Source organism: Cnephaeus nilssonii (assembly GCF_951640355.1).
Source record: "Cnephaeus nilssonii genome assembly, chromosome: 20".
In the NCBI taxonomy this organism is placed as follows: Eukaryota; Metazoa; Chordata; class Mammalia; order Chiroptera; family Vespertilionidae; genus Cnephaeus; species Cnephaeus nilssonii.
Window position 1 is genome coordinate 47,347,023 of NC_137091.1, and position 12,418 is coordinate 47,359,440.

Genomic DNA, 12,418 nt, shown 5'->3' on the forward strand with positions numbered 1-12,418 from the left:
CTAGCAGTATGTGAGGGTTCACATTGTCCACATCCTAGAGAATATTTTCTTTGGTCAATCGTTCTTTGTTTAAACTTTTTTTTTTCTTCTAACTTTGTTGCACTTCCTCTATTGCTTTGAATTTTAACCCTGCTATTCTGGCTTCTGCCACGCACTTGCTTGCTTGGACAATAGGGTGGTTACCTCAGCTTCCAGACTGAGACCTGGAGACACAAAGGTAATTTTCCTGTGCCTGTGGACCAGAATCACAGGAGATTGATTCCCACTGACTCAGTAGCTCCAGGAGTAGAAACTGTAGATAACCTTTAGAGATTACTGACTCCACTTGGGTCTGCTTCTGTAAAACCTGCTTTCGCAAGATAGGGCCACATTCCAATAATGTCCAGCAGGGGCTGGGAACCCCCCCGCAGGCTGTTCCCAGACTTTAGAATTTAGAATTTAGAACAAAGGAAATTTTTTGTGGTTTGGACCTTTAAAAGGACTGCCTACACCTGGGATGGCGTGGTCGTGAGGGTGGCCACCTGCGTGTGGTGCGCTCGTGGCCGTCCTGGCCAGTTCAATAAATCCTTGCCTGCTTTTTTAATCAATCAGCAGCCTCCGGTGGTCTTATTTTTGACTCCAGGGTTCGACCCCACAACACCTTTACTAGGAAAAACGACAACTCTTTTAGCCATTTTCAAGATGTCTCTTTCAAGAGGAAGGTCATGTCCCAGTGCCCCTACCAGCAGATGTCGCTGTTTCCCTTGGCGTGATATGGAGAAACCTTCCATCACCATCTTGGACTCTGGAACCCACATTACCCAGAAGGCCTTGTGTGGAATACCGCCAGCTTAGCCAATGAAATGTCAGAAAAGGCCTTTCTCTTGCCTCACACGCGAGCGGGGGCGGGACGTGCGGCGCACTCTGGGCGGCTATTGGTCTTCACCCAGAATTTAATCCAGCACCGGGTCGAAGGCCTTTAGCGGGCGGCGGCAGAGGCAGGTGCTTGGAGGGAGAAGGCCCGAGTCCTTGCCCGCTCAGCTTGCACATGGTAGTGAAGTTCTCTGACGCCACCGGGTTCCCCACGTCCGTGACGGAACAGAAACCCTTTCCTGCCCCTTCCACCGCCCCTGCTTCTTACCGGCCGCGCCGGCCTCTCCGGCCTCGATCCGCGCACAGCGTGCAATGGCAATGGCCTTGCTCAGGGGCTCAGCTGAGGTGAGTTCGCGTCCCCCTCCCCGCCACACCGGCCCTCCCCGCCTCCTCACACTCCACCCAGCAGCCTGGGGTCAGGGTGAAGTATGGAAGCAACCATACTTAGGTAAAAACTGCTGTTTGAATTTTAACCCTGCTATTCTGGCTTCTGCCACGCACTTGCTTGCTTGGACAATAGGGTGGTTACCTCAGCTTCCAGACTGAGACCTGGAGACTCACAGAGGTAATGTTCCTGTGCCTGTGGACCAGAATCACAGGAGATTGATTCCCACTGACTCAGTGGCTCCAGGAGTAGAAACTGTAGATAACCTTTAGAGATTACTGACTCTGCTTGGGTCTGTTTCTGTAAAACCTTCTTTCTCAAGATAGGGCCACATTCCAATAATGTCCAGCAGGGGCTGGGAACCCCCCCGCAGGCTGTTCCCAGCCTTTAGAATTTAGAACAGGAAAAATTTTGTGGTTTGGACCTTTAAAAGGACTGCCTACACCTGGGACGGGGCGGTCGTGAGGGTGGCCACCTGCGTGTGGTGCGCTCGTGGTCGTCCTGGCCAGTTCAATAAATCCTTGCCTGCTTTTTTAATCAGCAACCTCCGGTGGTCTTATTTTTGACTCCAGGGTTTGACCCCACAAAACCTTTACCAGGAAAAAGGACAACCCTTTTAGCCATTTTCAAGATGTCTCTTTCATGAGGAAGGTCATTTCCCAGTGTCCCTACCAGCAGATGTCGCTGTTTCCCTTGGCGTGATATGGAGAAACCTTCCTTCACCATCTTGGACTCTGGACCCCACATTACCCAGAAGGCCTTGTGTGGAATACCGCCAGCTTAGCCAATGAAATGTCAGAAAAGGCCTTTCTCTTGCCTCACATGCGAGCGGGGGCGGGACGTGCGGCTATTGGTCTTCACCCAGAATTTACTCCAGCACCGGGTGGAAGGCCTCAAGGCGGCAGCAGAGGCAGGTGCTCGGAGGGAGAAGGCCCGAGTCCTTGCCCGCTCAGCTCGCACGTGGGAGTGAAATTCGCTGAGGCCACCGGGACGGAACAGAGACCCTTTCCTGCCCCTCCCACCGCCCCTGCTTCTTACCGGCTGCGCCGGCCTCTCCGGCCTCCACCCGCGCACAGCGTGCAATGGCAATGGCCTTGCTCAGGGGCTCAGCTGAGGTGAGTTCGCGTCCCCCTCCCCGCCACACCGGCCCTCCCCGCCTCCTCACACTCCACCCAGCAGCCTGGGGTCAGGGTGAAGTCTGGAAGCAACCATACTTAAGTAAAAACTGCTGTTTGAATTTTAACCCTGCTATTCTGGCTTCTGCCACGCACTTGCTTGCTTGGACAATAGGGTGGTTACCTCAGCTTCCAGACTGAGACCTGGAGACACAAAGGTAATTTTCCTGTGCCTGTGGACCAGAATCACAGGAGATTGATTCCCACTGACTCAGTAGCTCCAGGAGTAGAAACTGTAGATAACCTTTAGAGATTACTGACTCCACTTGGGTCTGTTTCTGTAAAACCTGCTTTCGCAAGATAGGGCCACATTCCAATAATGTCCAGCAGGCTGTTCCCAGCCTTTAGAATTTAGAATTTAGAACAAAGGAAAATTTTTGTGGTTTGGACCTTTAAAAGGACTGCCTACAGCTGGGACGGGGCGGTCGTGAGGGTGGCCACCTGCGTGTGGTGCGCTCGTGGCCGTCCTGGCCAGTTCAATAAATCCTTGCCTGCTTTTTTAATCAATCAGCAGCCTCCGGTGGTCTTATTTTTGACTCCAGGGTTTGACCCCACAACAAGGGCGCCTGTCACGTCCTGCAGCTCAGGTCCCTGTCCACTCTGCCCTGCACTTCCTGTGTCCTCAGATCTCACAACACTCCTCTCTGTGTGAAGCTCTTCATCTGTGAAGCTCTTTATCTGCCCTTCAATTCTGAATGATAACTTTGCTGGGTAGAGTAATCTTGGTTGGTCGTTCTTGCTATTCATCACTTTGAATATTTCTTGCCACTCCTGTCTTGCCTGCATAGTTTCTGTTGAGAAATCAGCTGATAATCATATAGGTGCTCCCTTGTAGGTAACTGTTTTTCTCTTGCTGCTTGTAAGATTCTCTCTTTGTCTTTTGCCCTTGGTATTTTAATTATGATGTGTCTTGGTGTGGTCCTCTTTGGATTCCTTTTGTTTGGGGTTCTGTGTGCTTCCTGGACTTGTATTTCTTTTACCAGGTGGGGGAAGTTTTCAGTCATTATTTCTTCAAATAGGTTTTCAGTGTCTTGCTCTCTCTCTTCTGGCATCCCCATAATTCTGATGTTGGTATGCTTGAAGTTGTCCCAGAGGCTTCTTACACTATCTTCAACTTTCTGAATTCTCTTCTCTTCTTGCTTCTCTGGAGGTGTGTCCTTTGCCTCTTTGTATTCCAAATCTTTGACTTGATTCTTGCGTTCCTCTAGTCTGCTGTTGGGTTTCTGTATAATATTTTTTTATTTCAGTCCGTGTATGTTTAATTTCTAGTTGGTCCTTTTTCATATCCTCGAGGGTCTTGCTAAATTTATCGGCCTTTTTCAGGAAATTCTTGAAAAACCTTATAACCGTGGTTTGAACTCTTTGTCCAGTCGTTTGTTCTCCTCCATTTCTTTAGTGTGTGATCTGTTTCCTTGTCTCCTCATTTTCGCTGCTTCCCTGAGTTGGTAGGGTAGCTTTGTGTACTAGGTGTCCTATTGGTTCAATGGGTCAGCCTCCCAGTTACCTGAGGTGGACACTCTTGGTGCACCCCTTTGTGGACTGTGTGTACAGCCTTGTTGTAGTTAAGTCTTGATTGTTGTTGGTGTCACTGGGAGGAATTGACCTCCAGGCCAATTAGCTGTGAGGACCCGCTGTGTCTATAATGGAAGAATTGCTGTGGTGGAGACCCGTTTATGGGGCAGGACTTGTTGCAGTAGGGCTTTGGTGCTCACTGAGTCTGCCTCTTGAATGTGTCCCTTTTGAGAGTAGTTGAAATCTGTTGTCATCTCACACTGATCACTAGATACACTAATATCTGGATCTCCAATGGGGTGCAGGTCAGCTACTGTCTGAGGAGCTACAGCAAGAACTACAGTTTTCTCCTGTTTGCTTGGGGTTTGGCAGTTTTGGAGCAGTCTGACTGGAGCTGCAGTTTATTTGGATTCGCTTCCACAGGGCAGGCCATTTATATGCAAAAGCCGCTGTGTGGAGCCTGAGTGGGTTTGTAGAATGTGCGGGGCGGGGTCTCAGGGTGTCATTAGGCTAGGGCATGGCAAACGGCGATGGCTGCTGTCAGCCGTCTCTGCCTTTCCGCATCTCCAAGTCCTCGCTGCAGCGCAGCAAACAAAGATTGCTGGGCGCACCTCTGCAAGAAAGTCACTCTCACTTTCCGAACTGATGGCCAACAGCCCAGCTTCTCCTCGTAGGCGTCTGGGTTCCCCACGTGTCCCCAGAAACTAGACCTCAGAGCCATCAGGAACCTGTCTCCGCGTTGAAAAGAAAGCCGCCCGCCCAGTCGCCTGCCACCAGCGCGATTCATGCGCCTCCGCACCTCAGCTTGTCAGCGTTTGTGTTCCTTTCTCTTTCCCCCTCAGCTGTAAAACTTCCAGTCAGCCAGCTTTCCTGTGGTTCTGGGTGGTAGACGTTTTGTCTTTTAGTTGTAGTTTTGAAATTGTTGTGCGAGGCAGCAGCTTAGTTGTTTACCTTTGCCGCCATCTTGGTTTCTCCCGAGAAACATCATTGATGAGAGAGAAACATCCATAGGCTGCCTCTGGAAGCCCATAGTGGGTATGAGGTCTGCAACCCAGGCATGTGTCCTTGATGAGAATCCAACTCGGGATCCTTCAGTCCACAAACCAAAACTCTGTCCACTGAAACAAACCAGCCACGGCTGGTATGAGAACTATAGAATGAAGCATAAACCTTTGGCTTTGTCTTGGAGGCATGATCTGGGAGACTGCAGTGGTATTGCTTGGCAGGAAGGCTGGGGCCCTGCAGGCATGGCCCAGCGCTTAGATGGTGTTTCTCTGCTGTCCCTTTTCCCAACCCATGTGTTGTGCTGAGGGCAATAACTTTGACTAATGGGACTGTGGTAAGAGAGCAGCCAGCACAGGCATTAGGACCTGGTGTCCACAATAAACTGGGAAGCCCTGAAGGAGGTTGAGGGTGAGGAAGATGTGTAAGGAGTAGGATTGCTAGTTCTCAAAATTTCAACTGGTTTCAACTGGTTTCAATTATCTCAATTCTGACAGGTTGGTGTGACATTTGAGGATATTGCCCTGTACTTCTCCAGGGAGGAATGGAGCCTCCTTGATGAGGATCAGAGACAGCTGTACCTGAATGTGATGCTGGAGAACTTTGAACTTGTATCCTCCCTGGGTAAGACCCTCACTCTGGCTGGTTCCTGGGAATTGGCTTTGCATTTCTTATGCCCCCTCACTCCAGGGATGCTCTGTCCTCACCTGTGGACTGCACACATTGCTTGATTTGTCCAGTTTTCTAGGTTTTTGCTATGGTTGGCAGGGTTGGTTTGATTGCACTGCTCCATTCTATCCTTTAATCACAACACCTGCTGTACCGAACTGGTGGGAGGGTTTGTGGTTGATTGTGTGGCAGGGAGCCTAATGGATTTCAATTGAGGAATGAGTAAAAACATATTCTTTATTCCTGTTAGTCATTTGTACGTATTTTTTTAAGTAGTATCTACATCCTTAGTCCTATATTTTTTCAAATATTTTTTTAATTGATTACAGGGAAGAAGGGAGAGAGAGAGAGCGAGCATGAGAGAGATCATGAGAGAATTATCGATTGGGTATCTCCTGCATGCCTCCTGGGGATCCAGCCCACAACCGGGCATGTACCCTAACCATGAACCTAACCGTGACCTACTGGTTTCACGGATGGATGCTCAACCCCTGAGCCAAACCAGCCAGGGCTTTCTTCCAATTTTTAACCATATTTATTTGCTATTGTGTGTTTTGAATACTTTTTCTAGTTTATAGTAAAATACATCTCCTTTTGTATATGTTGAATTGTGCTTTCCAAATATTGAATTCTTGTTTTATTTACAAACTAGTGGTCCACTGCTCGGATTCCAGCACATTGAAAGGAAATTAATTAGAAGAAACATCTTAATATCACTATTGGCCCCTTCTCTATAATTGAAGTGTCAGAGACGAAAGAAAATTAGTAAAATGTATATGAAAATAGTATATAAATTGGTTAATAAATAGAAAATTACAGCATGATATAACAACAAAGACTTACAAAAACATGATATAGATAAAATATTGATGACAGCAATGACTGATAATTGATTAAACTTATTCTAATATCTCCCTGTATACCACATTAAGAGTAAAACCCTTTTCAGAGTACTTGACTAATTTCCTTTGTGATAATATATTTACAACTTTAATGTCACAGGCTCTTGGAACTCAAGAGGAAGCAAAATATAACTGACCATGTCTGAAAAGGGACTTAGGTAGGAATATTCCTACTCTGTCTGGAGTTTGTCCTTGTGATTTATTAACAGATACATTCTGTCATTGACACTGCTTTCTTTCAGCATCAGAATGTCAACAAAAATGACCAAATTCATGATCCACAATGACAGATTGAATCACACGTACACGATTGGTACCAGCTAGCACTTTATATGTATTTGCATTGTGAAAGTCAACTTTTTTTTTTCCTTTTTAATTGATTACAGAGAGAAAGGGAGGGGAAGAGAGAGAGAGAAATATCAATGGTAAGAGAGACACATCAATTGGTTGCCTCCTGCATGTGCCCCAACTAGGGCTGATCAAGGCTGCAACTGAGGTACGTGCCCTTGACTGGAATTCAATCCAGAACCTATTCGTCCTCAGGTTGATGTTCTATCCAATGAGCCAAACTGGCCAGGGCATCAAGGTTTAGTTTTAAATTGCCAATGCGCGTCCTGTGTACGGGATGGTTGGTCGACAGACTTACCGTCAGTCACTTATTCTTTTATATATACAGAAGATTCCATGTTTTTTGCAACTCTGCATTCAGGAAGTCTAGTGTGGCTATTTTTCCATCAGGCTCAATTTCTACCAGTGTTTACCCATAAAGTGATTTTAATGAATTGATGCAGAACAGTGGTTGGCAAACAACGGGAGGTCGACTTCATTGAGGTTAAACCAGGAAAGTATGGCTATAAATATCTTTTAGTATTTGTAGATACCTTCTCCGGACGGGTAGAAGCATACCCAGCTAAGCATGAAACAGCTCACACGGTGGCTAAGAAGCTGCTGGAAGACATCTTGCCCAGGTACGGTTTTCCCGCTGAGATAGGGTCGGACAATGGACCAGCCTTTGTCTCTCAGGTAACGCAGGCAGTGGCCAAGGCCATTGGGGCAAATTGGAAATTGCATTGCGCTTATAGGCCCCAAAGCTCAGGGCAGGTAGAAAGGTTGAATAGAACTCTAAAAGAGACCCTTACCAAACTGACCATGGAGACTGGCAGGGACTGGGTGGCTCTCCTTCCATATGCCCTTTACCGGGTTAGGAACTCCCCCTACACCCTGGGTTTTACCCCTTATGAGATCATGTTCAGCCGGCCACCCCCTATGATCCCCAACCTTAAAGCAGAATCTCTTGCAGAATTTGAAAGTCAAGAACTGTTTCTTTCCTTGAGAGGGCTCCAGAGGGTGCACGAGGACATATGGCCACGCCTTCGCGCTATCTACGAGACCAGCCCAGCCCCGACTCCTCATCAGCATAAGCCCGGGGACTGGGTCTTCGTCAAGAGACACCGCCGGGAGACCCTTGAGCCACGTCGGAAGGGTCCCTACATCGTGGTGCTGACGACCCCCACCGCTCTCAAAGTAGACGGTGTCGCGACCTGGGTCCATCACACCCACGTTCGGCCAGCAGACCCCTCGGCGATCCGGGAAGACTTCATCGCCCAGTGGAGCGTTAGTCGAGACCAATGCAACCCGCTCAAGCTCAAGCTGCGACATTCTCAACCTGCCTGATGCTGGTAACCCTGCTCGCGGCCACTCCCACCACCGGGAGTCCTCACACCCCCTTCAACATCACCTGGCAGATCACAGACACAAGCTCAGGAACTATACTTAATCAGACTTCCCAGTTACACCCTAGAGACACGTGATTTCCAGAACTCCAGGTAGATCTCCAGACTTTCTTTCCCGACATCCGGTACTCCCCCGCATTCTTCGGAGGGTATAATGATCCACAGGCTCTCCGAACCCTGTACTTCTGTTTGCCCTGGTTAACCACCCTCATCTCCGCCCTTATTGGGCCCCTTATAATCCTACTCCTGCTGACCTTCGGCCCCTACATCATCAATAGATTAGTTTGGTTCATCAAGGAACGAGTAGGGGTCGTACAGATGATGGTGCTACACACTCGGTATAAGCATCTACCAACGGAAGAAGAAATGGGAATACCAACCGACCCATGATTGGGGCTGTAAGTCTCATGACAAGGGGGGAATGATAGAGCTAAAGTAGGTTGACTCCATGAAGTTCTTTTTGTTACTTTTATAATGTTTCTTTTGTTCTGTACCCGCCGTTCTGCAACTCTTCTTGCTGCCCTTCCCTGTAAAGCGCGAGAATGTAACAGTTGCACAAACCTGCCAATAGGAATGCAGAGAAGTGGACTCAGTCCAAATTAGGCAAACTGCACAGTACCCCTGCGTAACCAGACCCCTGATCCTGCCCCCTGACCAATCGACGGGGGCCACGAACGTTCCCCCTGCCCACTGCTTTGGACCCCCTATAAAGCCTTTGTTCTCCCAAGCCTCTCTCTCTCTCCCGCCGCTGCGCTGGTGAATACTGGAGACGGGAGCTCGTGCTAGCACGAATAAAGGTTCTTTTGCTTTTGCATCGGGCTTGGCTGCTTCCTGGTGGTCTCTGGGGATCATGAAATCTGGGCATAACAAGTTCTTTACAGTTTTCTCCATGTAAGTTCATGTCATTTGTCAAAAATTCTTATGCACCATTGTGCTTCAATGTCAGGTGTAATGTCCTGTCTTTCATTTATACTACTTTTACTTCTTTTCCAATTTGGATGCCTTTCATTTCTTCTTCTTGTCTGATCGCTATGGCTAGCACTTCTAATACTATGTCAAACAGGTGTGGTGAAAGTGGGCATTCCTGTCTTGTTCCTGTTCTTAGGGGAAATGGGTTTAGTTTTGGACCACTGAGTATAATGTTGGCTGTAGGTTTCTTATATAACGCTTTACTTATGTTGAGGTATGATCCCTGTACTCCCACTTTGCTGTGAGTTTTTATCAAGAAAGGGTGTTGGATTTTGTCAAATGCTCCTTCTGCATCAGTTGATATGATTATATAATTTTTGTCTTTTAATTTGTTTATGTGATGTATCATGTTTATTGATTAGTGGATATTGTACCATCCTTGCATCCCCAGAATAAATCTCACTTGGTCATGGTGTATGATCTTTCTAATGTAATACTGGGTCCAATTTGCTAGAATTTTGTTGAGGATTTTAGCATCTACGGGGACTACTGTGAATACAGTGGGAGACCTGCTGTGCAGGAGACACCCCTATGGAGCAGGACTTGCTTCAGTGGGGCTTTGGTGCTCAGTGAGTCTGCTCCTTGAGTGTGTTGCTTATGGATGTAAAGAGTTGTAAGCTGGTATGGTATGACACTGCCCACTGGGTACACTGGCTCTTGGGTCTCTAGGGAGGTGTAAAGTCAGCCACTGACTAGGGCCACCCAGCAGGACCTACAGAGAAATCTGCAGAATCTCCTGTTTGTATTCGGTTTGGAATGGCCCCGACAAGGCCCAGCTGTGAAGCAAGGAAGGCTAGTGCTGGTGCCAGGTCTTGGGCTTTATTGATAGTTTTGGAACTTCCTGACCCAACTGCAACTTGTTTGACAGATTTTAGCCTGAGCAAGGACAGGCCATTCATATACAAAACCTGTAGCACAAGCTTGGGTGGCTTGTAAAGTGGATTTGGTGTGGTCTCAGGGAATCACCAGGGCGAAGCAAACAAATGGCTGCCAGTCAGCCCTGCGACCCAGAATGTCCCAGCATAGATGTAATGACTGCTGTGACCATATCCCTCTGGTAGAAAGCCGCCCTCAAGTTCCTGCCCCGATGTCAATCCATTTTCTCTTCATAATTGTCTGGGTCCCTCCCCACCCCCCTTTCCAAGGCTCGCCCAGCAGTGTAGCTCAGAGGAAGCGGGAGCTTGTAAATTCAGTTTGTGGTGCTGGCATTGTAAGAGGAGCAACTGGGGTCACCTGCAGCCTCTGTGTCACTGAGCCCCAATATGCACTGGTTTTTACAGCCCGTAGTTCTCACTGCCAGTAGGGTCTTCTCCCCAGCTCTGGGACCCTGGGCTGGGCATCTTCTGTGGTACTGGGACCCCTTGCTCCTCCAGGTGACCTCTGCAGAGACGACCTCACTCCCAATTAAAAAAGAGGCCCACACGGGTACAGGACTAGCACCTTCAGTGCCTCTGCACCTCCTACCAGTCTCAGTGTGCTTTCTTCTTTACTTCTCTAGTCATAACACTTCTTTCAGCCAGCTTGCCAGAGGTTCTGGCTGATGGTTGTTCTGTATTTTAGTTTTAATATTGATGGGGTTGTGGGAGGCAGCGAGTACAGGCCTTTGCCTACTCCGCCATCTTGGATGTCCTCTCCCATAACTTTTCTGAATTTCATTCCTTATTCTTTTTATCTTCACCCAAAGAGTGAGAATATTTTTTCCACTGATTTTTTTCTTAGGGAGAGAGAGGAAGGACGAGAGAGAGAGAGAGAGAGAGAGAGAGAGAGAGAGAGAGAGAGAAAAACATCATTTAGTTGCCTCCCGCATGTGCTGCCACTAAGAGGAGGGATCAGACCTGAAATCCACGTCCCTGCACTTTACTAGGAATTGAACCCGTGACCTTCCAGTGTACAGGCAGGCACTCTCAGCACTGAGCGACATGGGCCAGGGCTCTTTATTTATTCTTTCAATTCTTTATTTTTAAAATATATTTTTATTGATTTCAGAGAGAAAGAGAAGGAGAGAGACATAGAAACATGACTAATGAGAGAGAGTCATTGATCAGCTACCTCCTGTATGCCCCCCACTGGAGAGTGAACCCAAAACCTGTGCATGTGCCCTGACAAGGAATGGAATTGTAATGTCCTAGGTTATGGGCCGATGCTCAATCACTGACCTGTACTGGGCAGCCTTTATTTATTGATTTTAGAGACAGGAAGGGAGACAGAGAAAGAGAGGGAAACATTGATGTGCTGTTCTACCCATCTATGCATTCATTGATTCTCCCCTACATGTGCCTTGATGGGGGATGGAACCCACAACTGTGGTGCATCGGGACCACATACTCAACAACTGAGCCACCTGGACAGGGCTCTGAATTTGTTTATTAATTTCAGACGCTCAAATAGGTTCTTGACAAATTTCTCTATGGAGGGTCATTTCATTTCCTAACATCAACATCTCTTATGATGTTTTATGGTTCATAATGTGAGGTGCATTGTCTTAACTTTCATTTTTTTTTCATTTCTTTGAAGCTTGTTTTTTTGTTTGTTTTTTGCTTTAGTCTAGCTCCAGGTTTGCCAACTTTTGTTTTTTTTAAAAAATACCCATCAGGTATCCTTTTATTTTATCTTATCTCCCTTTTATTGATGCTTGTTCAAATATTTGTTGTTTCCTTCCTTTGCAAACTTTGGGTTTACGTTCTTGTTGTGTTTCTAGATTCCTGAGATGGTAGGTTAGGTTTTTTGAAATCTGTTTTCATAATGTAAGCATTTATCCCTATGAAAATTCCTCTTAGAATTGCATTTTCTGAATTTTGTAAATGAATTTTGGTAAGTGGTCTTTTTATTTACTTTGTCTGTAAACTTTTTTGAGTTCTATTTTGTGTTTGGGTACTTGAAAATACACACACACACACACACACACACACACACACACTAGGGGTCCAGTGCACGAAATTCGTGCACTGGGGTTGGGGGTCCCTCAGCCCAACCTGCCCCCTCTCACATACTGGGTGCCCTCAGGGGATGTCCTACTGATGGCTTAGGCCCACTCCTCACGCTCCTTTGTGGGAGGCAACCGGGCTGATCAGGGGAAGGCACCAGCCCCATCACCCCGCTGCTGCAGCCACTGCCAGTCACCACAGCCACCAAGGTGTTTTCATCAACACGGACTCCAGTCCCTTCACCAAGAAAAAATGACAACTTTCTTTAGGCATTTTTAAGATGTGTCTTTCATAG

The 12,418-nt window shown here is 47.4% G+C and overlaps 1 protein-coding gene across 1 annotated transcript; it reads left to right on the plus strand.

Moving 5' to 3' along the window:
* Positions 1–2,239: 2,239 nt before the first annotated feature.
* LOC307116489 (uncharacterized protein) lies at positions 2,240–9,569 on the plus strand. The gene is made up of 3 exons (XM_079800518.1): positions 2,240–2,352; positions 5,424–5,550; positions 7,366–9,569. The coding sequence occupies exons 1-3, from the start codon at positions 2,320–2,322 to the stop codon at positions 8,169–8,171; spliced, it is 966 nt and encodes a 321-aa protein (XP_079656644.1). The 5' UTR covers positions 2,240–2,319; the 3' UTR covers positions 8,172–9,569.
* The last annotated feature ends 2,849 nt before the right edge of the window (positions 9,570–12,418 follow it).

Coding starts and splice junctions, on each gene's coding strand:
- LOC307116489 (XM_079800518.1), top strand. CDS start 2,320: ATGGCAATGGCCTTGCTCAGGGGCTCAGCTGAG. Junction 2,353..5,423: donor TGCTCAGGGGCTCAGCTGAG/GTGAGTTCGCGT, acceptor CAATTCTGACAG/GTTGGTGTGACATTTGAGGA. Junction 5,551..7,365: donor TGAACTTGTATCCTCCCTGG/GTAAGACCCTCA, acceptor AATATCTTTTAG/TATTTGTAGATACCTTCTCC.